Source organism: Leopardus geoffroyi, chromosome C2 (assembly GCF_018350155.1).
Source record: "Leopardus geoffroyi isolate Oge1 chromosome C2, O.geoffroyi_Oge1_pat1.0, whole genome shotgun sequence".
Taxonomy (NCBI): domain Eukaryota; kingdom Metazoa; phylum Chordata; class Mammalia; order Carnivora; family Felidae; genus Leopardus; species Leopardus geoffroyi.
The window spans coordinates 2,747,068-2,760,225 of record NC_059333.1 but is presented as its reverse complement, the minus strand read 5'-3'; the positions used below and the strand labels follow the sequence as shown (position 1 = coordinate 2,760,225).

The 13,158-nt window shown below is 45.8% G+C and overlaps 1 protein-coding gene across 3 annotated transcripts in view; it reads right to left on the bottom strand.

Annotated features, from left to right (window-relative positions):
• LOC123610502 (heat shock transcription factor 2 binding protein) overlaps window positions 1-13,158 on the bottom strand; it is a 105,540-nt gene that overhangs the window by 65,063 nt on the left and 27,319 nt on the right. For all 3 annotated transcript variants that reach the window (XM_045501225.1, XM_045501226.1, XM_045501228.1), the window contains exons 5-7: window positions 12,265-12,414; window positions 9,857-9,989; window positions 5,581-5,698 (exon numbers count right to left, since the gene is read on the bottom strand). In XM_045501225.1, coding sequence (XP_045357181.1) covers window positions 5,581-5,698; window positions 9,857-9,989; window positions 12,265-12,414 — 401 coding nt within the window. The remainder of the gene's footprint in view (window positions 1-5,580; window positions 5,699-9,856; window positions 9,990-12,264; window positions 12,415-13,158) is intronic.

Here is a 13,158-nt window from a genome sequence, read left to right as displayed (position 1 = left end):
ATAAGATACTAGCAAATCGAATTCAACAGCATATAAAAAGAATTATTCACCATGATCAAGTGGGATTCATTCCTGGGATGCAGGGCTGGTTCAACATTCGCAAATCAATCAACGTGATACATCACATTGACAAAAAAAAGAGAAGAACCATATGATCCTGTCAATCGATGCAGAAAAGGCCTTTGACAAAATCCAGCACCCTTTCTTAATAAAAACCTTGAGAAAGTCGGGATAGAAGGAACATACTTAAAGATCATAAAAGCCATTTATGAAAAGCCCACAGCTAACATCATCCTCAATGGGGAAAAACTGAGAGCTTTTTCCCTGAGATCAGGAACACGACAGGGATGCCCACTCTCACCGCTGTTGTTTAACATAGTGCTGGAAGTTGTAGCATCAGCAATCACACAACAAAAGGAAATCAAAGGCATCAAAATTGGCAAAGATGAAGTCAAGCTTTCGCTTTTTGCAGATGACATGATATTATACATGGAAAATCCGATAGACTCCACCAAAAGTCTGCTAGAACTGATACATGAATTCAGCAAAGTTGCAGGATACAAAATCAATGTGCAGAAATCAGTTGCATTCTTATACACTAACAATGAAGCAACAGAAAGACAAATAAAGAAACTGATCCCATTCACAATTGCACCAAGAAGCATAAAATACCTAGGAATAAATCTAACCAAAGATGTAAAAGATCTGTATGCTGAAAACTATAGAAAGCTTATGAAGGTACTTGAAGAAGATTTAAAGAAATGGAAAGACATTCCCTGCTCATGGATTGGAAGAATAAATATTGTCAAAATGTCAATACTACCCAAAGCTATCTACACATTCAATGCAATCTCAGTCAAAATTGCACCAGCATTCTTCTCGAAACTAGAACAAGCAATCCTAAAATTCATATGGAACCACAAAAGGCCCCGAATAGCCAAAGTAATTCTGAAGAAGAAGACCAAAGCAGGAGGCATCACAATCTCAGACTTTAGCCTCTACTACAAAGCTGTAATCATCAAGACAGCATGGTATTGGCACAAAAACAGACACATAGACCAATGGAATAGAATAGAAACCCCAGAACTAGACCCACAAACGTATGGCCAACTCATCTTTGACAAAGCAGGAAAGAACATCCGATGGAAAAAAGACAGTCTCTTTAACAAATGGTGCTGGGAGAACTGGACAGCAACATGCAGAAGGTTGAAACTAGACCCCTTTCTCACACCATTCACAAAAATAAACTCAAAATGGATAAAGGACCTGAATGTGAGACAGGAAACCATCAAACCCTTAGAGGAGAAAGCAGGAAAAGACCTCTCTGACTTCAGCCGTAGCAATCTCTTACTCGACACATCCCCAAAGGCAAGGGAATTAAAAGCAAAAGTGAATTACTGGGACCTTATGAAGATAAAAAGCTCCTGCACAGCAAAGGAAACAACCAACAAAACTAAAAGGCAACCAACGGAATGGGAAAAGATATTTGCAAATGACATATTGGACAAAGGGCTAGTATCCAAAATCTATAAAGAGCTCACCAAACTCCACACCCGAAAAACAAATAACCCAGTGAAGAAATGGGCAGAAAACATGAATAGACACTTCTCTAAAGAAGACATCCGGATGGCCAACAGGCACATGAAAAGATGTTCAGCGTCGCTCCTTATCAGGGAAATACAAATCAAAACCACACTCAGATATCACCTCACGCCAGTCAGAGTGGCCAAAATGAACAAATCAGGAGACTATAGATGCTGGAGAGGATGTGGAGACACGGGAACCCTCTTGCACTGTTGGTGGGAATGCAAATTGGTGCAGCCGCTCTGGAAAGCAGTGTGGAGGTTCCTCAGAAAATTAAAAATAGACCTACCCTATGACCCAGCAATAGCACTGCTAGGAATTTATCCAAGGGATACAGGAGTACTGATGCATAGGGGCACTTGTACCCCAATGTTTATAGCAGCACTCTCAACAATAGCCAAATTATGGAAAGAGCCTAAATGTCCACCAACTGATGAATGGATAAAGAAATTGTGGTTTATGTACACAATGGAATACTATGTGGCAATGAGAAAAAATGAAATCTGGCCTTTTGTAGCAACGTGGATGGAACTGGAGAGTGTGATGCTAAGTGAAATAAGCCATACAGAGGAAGACAGATACCGTATGGTTTCACTCTTATGTGGATCCTGAGAAACTTAACAGAAACCCATGGGGGAGGGGAAGGAAGAAAAAAAAAAAAGAGGTTAGAGTGGGAGAGAGCCAAAGCATAAGAGACTCTTAAAAACTGAGAACAAACTGAGGGTTGATGGGGGGTGGGAGGGAGGGGAGGGTGGGTGATGGGTATTGAGGAGGGCACCTTTTGGGATGAGCACTGGGTGTTGTATGGAAACCAATTTGACAATAAATTTCATATATTAAAAATAAATAAAAATTAAAAAAAAAGAAAAGCATGAACAAATGGCACGCAAATCAGAAGGCAGCCAAAAATGATAACGTGAGGAGACCCACAAGAGGCTGGTGCAGGCTGAGATCCCAAGCAGGTCTGAGGCGAACAGTCTATCCACTGTCGCTCCAGGCTTTGCTCTCTGTCAGGTGGAAAACTGCCAAGCAGGCAAGCAAACGTCTCTGAATGCAAGTCTGCCCATCTCCCAGTGCAGGACAGGGGCTGCCTAACATGCAAAGGCCCAGAGCTTCACGTACTGGAACCAGAGAGACAAGACACACAGACCCTGTACAAAGCCTTGCCTCGGAAGTGCAGGAGGGGGCTAACTGGCCTCCAAACACTGACCTTGTACGGACCACAGAGGCACGAGAGACAACGGTGTAGTAACCAGAACACAAAAAAAACAGCAAGTCATTATGAAAAATACAACCCAACAGAAAACAGGCAAGAGACATGAACAGGTAATTCATAGGAAAAACAATGTTACGAAAAAGTGAAAAGAGTTTCAACCTTACCAGTAATATACACCTAAAGACAGGCAGACGGATGTAGATAATACAAATACCCTTTATTAGAAAATAATAAACAGTGAAGTGCTGAGGAAGGTGTGGGAGACACAGAACTCTGATGCCCTGTGGGTGGAAGTGTGTACTTTGGTGACCCATCTGGCAGCGTCTTATCAAACTAAAAGTGTGCACGTCTTCTCAAATATTGCATCTTTGGGAAAACTCCTAGAGAAAGAAAGCCTCACACAGGTTAGCAAGGAGATATTTGCCCAAGATGTTCACTACACTATTACATTTGCAGAGTAAAACCTGAAAATAACCTAATGTCCATCAATCTGGGATAAGATAATCCAAATGTTACATCTTTTTGGTGTAAGATATTTCAAAGGAATTAACTACGGGCACAGACAACTCGCAAAAATATACACAAAACTATACAAGTTATATGTTATGTTGTATTATATGTATCACTCGCGGACATGTATTTGTTGGTATAAAATACTGGAGCAGACTCAAGAATCTGGTTCCAGATAAGATGGGGGTGAACATGCCCCACCCTCTTGGTTCCACTGAATGCAGCTCTGAATTCTGAACAGAATGCACGGAGCAGCGATGTGAAGCCCCTGAAAAGGAAACAGCAGCAGAAAGAACGGGCACAAGTCCAGAGTTAGAAGAACCACCAAACACGCAGCGAGTTCACCACTCAGCCCCCAAGCCCAGGCGTGGCAGCGACTCGCATAAGAACGCGCACCGGAAGACCTCTTGTTGGGCTCCAGCAGTAGGAAGGGGCTCTCCCGGCAGCGGGGCCCCCAAATAACTCCCACTGTGTGGGCAGGAAATCTTCCTCACCGCCGGAAGGAACTGTGACCCTCTGAACCCCTGCTGCCGGGCACAGCTGCAGAAGCACAGGACGCAGCAGGGCATGCGGAATGCCGGCACTCCAGGCGAAGGGCTGGAAGGGGAGCCCTGGGTAACTAACAAGTACCAAGCACACCGTGGAGAGTTCAAGAGCTCACGTGAGTGACCCCGCAAGGTGGTTCGTAAACCCCGGCCTCACGCCAAGCTAGGCATGTGTGATTCTAATCAGAAAAAGCATACCCCAGCCTGAGAACTAAATTGCCAGCGATCACCAGGGTTTTAGGCTGACGCGGGTGGTACACGGGAGGGGCAGACCCAGCTGTCCTGCGAAGGCTTTCTGAAACTGCAAAGGACGCTGAAAACACAATACAGAGGAGGCAGGTGAGAACCTGTCACTTGGACCCAACCACGCTGTCTGCTCAAACAAAAACATCAACATTTTCCACAGTTTAAAAAAGACCAAGGGGGGGCGCCTGGGTGGCTCAGTAGGTTGAGCGTCCGACTTCAGCTCAGGTCATGATCTCACAGTCCGTGAGTTCGAGCCCCACGTCGGGCTCTGTGCTGACCGCTCAGAGCCTGGAGCCTGTTTCAGATTGTGTGTCTCCCTCTCTCTCTGACCCTCCCCCGTTCATGCTCTGTCTCTCTCTGTCTCAAAAATAAATAAAAACGTTAAAAAAGACCAAGGGTCTCAAAATATAATATTCAAATATCCACAGTACAACCCAAAATTACTCAGCACACAAAAAAATAGGGAAAATCCCAACTCACGTGGGAAAAGATAACCAAGAGACACCATGCCAAGATGACAGAGACAACAAAACGTTCCAAGGAGGAAAAGCCACCACTCAGAATGAACAGTGTAGGAGGCAGAATCCTAAAGTGGCCCAAGTCCTCCTGCCCTGACCCCCAGGCTGAACACGTTCAGTTACACGGCGGAGAGTCTCGGCACACCTACCTGAGGTTACCAGTTGGGTGCCTCTGGCTTATCAAAAGGGAGTTTATCCAGTTATGCCTAAGCTACACCCCCGAGCCCATCCACGTACAGCATTTTCTCTGGCTGGCAGTGGAAGGGGAAGTCTGAGAGCTTCCAGGTTAAGGACTCAGTGAGCCACTGGACCTTGAAGACGGGTGCCTCACAGGATCAGAAACTCCGTCAGCCCAGGAAGCTGAGACGGCCCCACAGGCCAGTCGGCGAGGAAACGAGGACCCGAGTCCTATAAGTGCAGGGAGCTGGATTCGCCAGCATCCTGAACGTGCCCCAGGTGGGCCCTCTGGAGCCTCTGGAAAAGAGCCCGGCCTGGACAACACCTCGGCTTTGGCCACGTGAGGCCCCGCTCAGAGAGCCCAGGTGAGCTCTCTCGGACTCCTGACCCGCAGGACTGTGAAGCAGGTGCTGTTTGAGCCACGAAGTTTGTTACCCAGTAGAAAACAAAGGCAGATTTTGGCACCTGGAGGTAGGACACTGCTGTAACCATCTCCTATTTAAGTTCACTTTGAGGTAATTAAGATGACCTTAAAGTGTCACATGATAGCATTTGGGACTCACCGATTGCTCTAAGGTGAGAACGAGAACACTCTTTTTGTTTATTATTTTTCTAAAATAGTACTGAACAAAGAGTGCATCCCTTAATTCTCCGGGCAACGTGTTTCTTCTATTTTTTTAGAATTATTGCCAAAGTAACTGTGTTTACTTGAAAAAGAGGCCCCATCGGCAAATTCTAACTAATAGGTAAATAAACATGAGCTTTTTAATATCATCCACCATACACTTTGAGTTTCGTGCACTGTCCTGGCTTCAAGTCTCCCAGAAGCTGCAGAAAGGTGTCCAACAGCACCCGACTTGAATTAACCAAGAATTCTCGACCACATGCTATGGCAGCAACATCTGCAACAGGAAGATAAAAAAAAAAAAAAAAAAAGCATCAAAATCACGGTTACTTCAGAGTCCGGAAAAGTCTGCCCAAGATGGGATGCAGAGACCAGAGAGCACACAGGGAAGCCCTGGGACCACCTGCAGAGAGAAAGAGAAAGACACCAGGTGAGTCCCCAGCTGTCCCAGCCTCCGGAGGCAAGCGGAGCCGCCTCAGCTGAGGCCCCGCACAGCGCAGAGTGGCACCTCACCCTCCAAGCCCGAAGCAAGAGAAGCGACTGTCCTTGTTTGAAGACCTGAAGTTTCAGGTGCTTTGGTACAAGCGATGGACAACAGGACATCGCTAAGGTACCACTGAAAACACACCTCGATAGGCAACGGCACCCAACGAAACACAGCAAATTTACCGGTAAATAAAGTCCCAGACCACGTGTCCCGTATCGTGAGAGCAAACGCCGAGCCTGTACTTCACTGACTTACCAACAACTACAGAGCAAACTACAAGGTAAATAAACGTGAGTAAATGCCTACAAATAGCTCCAGGATTAGTCCATCTGTCCGGGAACGCTCGGGAGTCAGCTCTAAGACTACACCATAAAGGGTTGCTCTATTGTAGTTTTTGCAGAAAACTGCTAAAATGTACCCATTTTTTTCTCGGTTTATTTTCCTTTAAAATTATTTGTAGGGGGGCAGGCGGCTAGGTGGCTCAGTTGGGTAAGCGTCCGACTTGGGCTCAGGTCACGATCTCACACTTTGTGAGTTCAGGCCCCGTGTCGGGTTCTGTGCTGGCAGCTCAGAGCCTGGAGCCTGCTTCAGATTGTGTCTCCCTCTCTCTGTGCCCCTCCCCAGCTCACACTCTGTCTCTCTCTCTCTCACTCAAAATAAATAAACATTAACAACATTTTTTAGATATTTATAGATACTTCTGTTACCATAATAATCATATAATTTTAATAAGTAATAAAAAATAATCTTTAAATATATATATTTTAAAGTTTTCTTTTTTAATATATGAAATTTATTGTCAAATTGGTTTCCATACAACACCCAGTGCTCATCCTAAAAGGTGCCCTCCTCAATACCCATCACCCACCCTCCCCTCCCTCCCACCCCCCATCAACCCTCAGTTTGTTCTCAGTTTTTAACAGTCTCTTATGTTTTGGCTCTCTCCCACTCTAACCTCTTTTTTTTTTTTTTTCTTCCCCTCCCCCATGGGTTTCTGTTAAGTTTCTCAGGATCCACATAAGAGTGAAACCATATGGTATCTGTCTTCCTCTGTATGGCTTATTTCACTTAGCATCACACTCTCCAGTTCCATCCACGTTGCTACAAAAGGCCATATTTCATTCCTTCTCATTGCCACGTAGTACTCCATTGTGTATATAAACCACAGTTTCTTTATCCATTCATCAATTGATGGACATTTAGGCTCTTTCCATAATTTGGCTATTGTTGAGAGTGCTGCTATAAACATTGGGGTACAAGTGCCCCTATGCATCAGTACTCCTGTATCCCTTGGATAAATTCCTAGCAGTGCTATTGCTGGGTCATAGGGTAGGTCTATTTTTAATTTTCTGAGGAACCTCCACACAGCTTTCCAGAGCGGCTGCACCAGTTTGCATTCCCACCAACAGTGAAAGAGGGTTCCCGTGTCTCCACATCCTCTCCAGCATCTATAGTCTCCTGATTTGTTCATTTTGGCCACTCTGACTGGCGTGAGGTGATACCTGAGTGTGGTTTTGATTTGTATTTCCCTGATAAGGAGCGACGTTGAACATCTTTTCATGTGCCTGTTGGCCATCCGGATGTCTTCTTTAGAGAAGTGTCTATTCATGTTTTCTGCCCATTTCTTCACTGGGTTACTTGTTTTTCGGGTGTGGAGTTTGGTGAGCTCTTTATGGATGTTGGATACTAGCCCTTTGTCCGATATGTCATTTGCAAATATCTTTTCCCATTCCGTTGGTTGCCGTTTAGTTTTGTTGGTTGTTTCCTTTGCTGTGCAGGAGCTTTTTATCTTCATAAGGTCCCAGTAATTCACTTTTGCTTTTAATTCCCTTGCCTTTGGGGATGTGTCGAGTAAGAGATTGCTACGGCTGAGGTCAGAGAGGTCTTTTCCTGCTTTCTCCTCTAAGGGTTTGATGGTTTCCTGTCTCACATTCAGGTCCTTTATCCATTTTGAGTTTATTTTTGTGAATGGTGTGAGAAAGGGGTCTAGTTTCAACCTTCTGCATGTTGCTGTCCAGTTCTCCCAGCACCATTTGTTAAAGAGACTGTCTTTTTTCCATCGGATGTTCTTTCCTGCTTTGTCAAAGATGAGTTGGCCATACGTTTGTGGGTCTAGTTCTGGGGTTTCTATTCTATTCCATTGGTCTATGTGTCTGTTTTTGTGCCATAAAGTTTTTTTTTACATTATTTTATTTTTTAGAGGCAGAGAGAGACAGAGCACAAGTGGGAGAGGGGCAGAGAGAGAGGGAGACACAGAATCTGAAACAGGCTCCAGGCTCTGAGCTGTCATCACAGAGCCCGACATGGGGCTCGAACTCACAAACCACGAGTCGTGACCTGAGCTGAAGTCAGATGCTCAACCGACTGAACCACCCAGGTGTCCCAATATATATAAATATTTAAAAGTTTATTTATTTTGAGAGAGAGAGAGCAGAGGAGGGGCAGAGAGGAGAGAGAGAATCCTAAGCAGGCTCCATGCTGTCAGCACAGAGCCTGACGTGGGGCTTGAACCCATGAACCGTGAGTTTGTGACCTGAGCTAAAATCAAGTATTGGAAGCTTAACGACTGAGCCACCCAGGTGCCCCTCTCACTGTGGTTTTGATTTGCATTTCCCTGATGGCTAATGATGTTGAACATCCCTTCATGCGTTTACTGGCCATTTGTATGTTTACTTTGGAGAAATGTTTATTCAAGACTTTTGCCCATTTTGAATTGATTTATCTTTTATTACTATCTTTGAAGCTTTCGACCAACGTGTAAGCGGAAGTAGAAGTGCGCGCTTTCTCTCTGTGAGTTCCCAGGTAAGCAACTCCAGGCAGGAAAAAACAAAGCCAAGTTGAGTTTGTAAGTTGGGCAATAGGCTGCTTTACCTGCTGGCCAACTGCCCCACCCCACACACTAACCAGTAATTCAAGCGGTTCAGACTCACAACCCAACAGAATGACAGATCATATTCATCACAGACCTCTGGGTCCCCTGAAAAAAGCAGAGAACCCAATCAAGTCTGCAAATGCCTTTGGTTTAAAAAGAGACCTTAAAACAACTTTAAAAGAGCAACGCGAGCCCCCTCCACCCCACGGTGCGATGTTGGAAGCACGCAGTGCCGTCCTGGAAAAGGGCTGGGCTCGGTCAGGACCGCCCCAGACACCACCCGCGTCTCAATATCCACCTCAAAGAAGTATCACCAATTTGGCAGGAATTATGAAGAACATGTCTACACAGGATCTGCCTCATTAGGATTTCAGTAGATGAAGGATGATGCCATGAGGAAAATAAGACTTCCTCTGTCTTTAATAGCAGAGAATTACCCTAAGAGTAGCACAGGATACAGCAGAGAGGACAGAGCAACGTAACAGAGAAGATTGTAAAGAACAAAACAGTCATGGCAACACATCTCTTTCACTGACTTCAGAACTGTGACACTCACCAGTATGTATCACTTCCCACTATACTGAGATATGACTTACTACATTATTTAGTCACTTGGCTTTATCCCTTACAGTAGTTTTATCACGTATTTGTATCATAAGAATAACTATAATCTTTGGGAAACAACTTAGGTTTCGTACCAAAACGACAGCAAGAGCCTCACTTAGGCTTAGCTTAAGGCTTCTACTTTAGCTAGACATTAGCAAAATAACCAGATCTCCAAATAACAAGTAGCTAAACTTAAAAGTTTTGTTTTGACTTCTTTCCATGTGCAGAACTGAACGGAACACACAGACTCATCTTGTTTCCTGGATCCGTCACCTTCCTCACCGGTGGGTGCTTATCAGAATCACCTGGGTACTGGTACTGGCCCGGCCCCACTGAATCAGACCCTCCAGGGTCAGGACCACAGGGCATCTAGAACGTTCCTGGAGATGCTCCTGCACACACACCCCTGGCTGTAATCACCACTCCAGCACACCTCTGACAGTTCACTGCATCTAAAAAGAATTACTTACTTGTTACGATCCCAGCCAAAGCAAACACAAACTGATTTTCATCAGAATCGAGCTCCTTGACATCCCCGTCCAGTGACTTCACAAAACTCTCCATTGTTTGACCAGTGATGTTGAAAAACTTCAAAGCTTTATCCTGAAAGTTTGGAAATGAAAAGTATCACACGTTTGCACCAATACCAGTACAAAACACAAGAGTGCAAGGGCGCAGAAGAAAAGCTTGTTTTAATTATCAGAAGCAGTAGTTAGAAGTCTGCTCCTTCATGACAAGTTCCCACTGAAAAGACCAGAAACAGGACGTTTGGAAAACTGTAGAAAAATTACCCTCGCAGACAGAAAGTAAAACAAAATCCACGTGAGGGAAGAGTTCAAATTTGTGCAGCAGTGGAAGCATCAGAGTGGGCTCACCCAGCATGCACCAGGAAGAGCTAGAAAAATACAGTGTTTGTTCTAGGCATGAAACCATAGGTTGCAACCTTTGGAGAACGGATTTTCAAATACAGTCGCAAGAGAAACTTCAACTTGTCAAGAGATGAAGGCAGTGAGCAGGCTTGTCTGGCAGTTTAATAAATCTGCGTTACTTGGCAAAAGCATCTCCCAGTTTGCAGAACCTCTGAAGCATTTCCTGGGGGGGGGGGGGGGCTGGGGCTCTAAGGAATAGCTGAGAAGCCAACGTGCTTGCAGATGGCGCGAGGCTGCTTCGTGGACTGATACAAGTGTTCTCAGACCGGGCTGTGGTGATGATCACACAACTCTGGAAATGGGCTAAAACCACTGAATTGTACACTCACAAATGGGTGAATTATATGGTACGTAAGTTACACCCCAATAAATGTGAAGATACAACCAATCTCTCCACCTAAAGTCACACATGTTTGGGGCGCCTGGGTGGCGCAGTCGGTTAAGCGTCCGACTTCAGCCAGGTCACGATCTCGCGGTCCGTGAGTTCGAGCCCCGCGTCGGGCTCTGGGCTGATGGCTCAGAGCCTGGAGCCTGTTTCCAATTCTGTGTCTCCCTCTCTCTCTGCCCTTCCCCCATTCATGCTGTGTCTCTCTCTGTCCCAAAAATAAATAAACGTTGAAAAAAAATTTAAAAAAAAAAAATAAAGTCACACATGTTTATTTCTCTAAGTCATAAGTAATTCATTGCAGGTCTCCCGCCAGACATCCCTGACTTGTACTTCCGTTCACGACCACACCACTCTCCTCGAGGGCAGCCACAGCCTCCCTGGTCCCTCTGGTCCTCTGGCACCACGCCTGCCTCAGGCGCCGAACCCCCCCTCCCGCCCCCGCCAACCCTGGCCCCTGCCCCATACCAGGTGCTGCCCGAGGCACCACAGGGCCCTCTGGGCTGGTATTCCTGGCCCGCCTCCATGCCCACAGCCCGCCTCCCATCTATCCTCGCTCACGGTCAGGATAGTCTTCCCAGAGTCTCCTGCCCCACCACTCTTGTACTCAAAACCCTCAGGGAATCCAGTCTTACCACCCACCGGATAAAATCTATGACCTGGCATTTGAGGGCTTCCAAAATCTCACCCTACTTCTGGGGCCTCATCTCACCATGATTTTACCATGCTGCCCCTCCACTGTGTGTCAACTGACCCACACACAGGCCCTAAAACAAATCTCAGACTTCTCACCCCAGGCTTTTGATTAGGCTATTTCTCTCTCCTCCTGAGATACTCCCCATTTTCTGCCACTGCCACGTATGCAAGTTAATCAAAGCCCACTTCAAATCTCTTTTCCTCTGGGAAGTCTCTCGGGGGATGTGTGTGTGTGTGTGTGTGCGCGTGTGTGTACTATTAACACAGGTATGTTAGAAAAACATATCACTTTCAACAAATCAATTCTTATGTTACCCACGGGGTAACATATATAAAAGCACTTTAAACTTTGTTAAAGGCAAGGCACCTGGGTGGCTCAGTCAGTTAAGTGTCCGACTTCGACTCAGGTCGTGATCTCACAGTTCATGAGTTCAAGCCTCGTGTCAGGCCCCGTGCTGATGGCTCGGAGCCTGGAGCTTGGAGCCTGCTTTGGATTCTGTGTGTGTCTCTCTCTGCCCCTCCACTGCTCACATACTCTCTCTCTCTCTCAAAAATAAACAAACATTGAGACAAAAATAAAAAAATAAAAACCTTGTTAAACGCGTATAGATGCCAAGTAACAATACTGGAGTGGCACTGTCTCCGCGAACACTATACAGATTGTGGGAGATGAGGGACCTTATTCCATTGACCTGACACACCGCCTAGAGCAGCTTATGCTGGACTCTACACAGCGGGTGTGCCGACACCTGATGCGTGAACAAAAGACGTGGATTTCACCTATAGGTGCCTCAGCAGACACACTGTACCCTCGGTATTCCATAAACACAGATCCACGATACGTAGGGAGCCGAGGGGCCATGCTTACTCCTCCCAGGATGGCCTTGACGACGTCCTCGCTGCTGGAGACACCCCACAAAAGCGTGCAGGCTGCCGCCCCCATCTCTGTACAGTACTCTGCCTGTTGCAGGAGTTGCTGCTTTGCTTCATTCAGCTGCTGTCGGAGAGCGAGTTTCTCCTAAAATCAAAGCGAAATCAGCAAAATAAATACCATTCAACCTTGAGATATCTCTATTGTGTTTCTCATTCAAAGGTTGAGAACAATGCATACGGAGTTATAGGAAACAGTTGGCAAATGAAAACTGGTCCTTAGACAGCTACAACCCGTATTTATTTTTAACTTTAGAGGAAAAATTGAAAAATAACACTCTGGAAAAACAACATACTGCTGTATTAGAGTTTATAAATACCGCCAAGGGGCACCTGGGTGGCTCAGTCGGTTAAGTGTCTGACTTCTGCTCAGGTCACGATCTCAAGGTTCGTGGGTTCAAGCCCCGCGTCAGGCTCTGTGCTGACAGCTCAGAGCCTGGAGCCTGCTTTGGATTCTGTGTCTCCCTCTCTCTCTGCCCATCTCCCACTCCCACTCTCTCTCTCAAAAAAATAAATAAATGAACATTTAAATTAAAAAAAAAAAAACCTAAAACATAAATACTTGAAGTTGAGTCTTCAACTTCAAGTAAAATGAAACATAAGGAGCCTCAGGCCCCCAGTGGCCACACCCAGAATCAAGGGCGCCTGGGACACCTCAATGAAGTAACCACAAACACAGCAGTCCGCAGAGCAGCATTTGTAGTAGAAGAGCCAGTCACCTCCAGATGGCTCACCCCACTGGAAACACACCACCTGGCACAGCCAAGCCCAGCTAGGACAGATGGGACAGAGGCAGGGAGAAGTGCAAAGGAGGGCCTCCCAGGCACGCCGT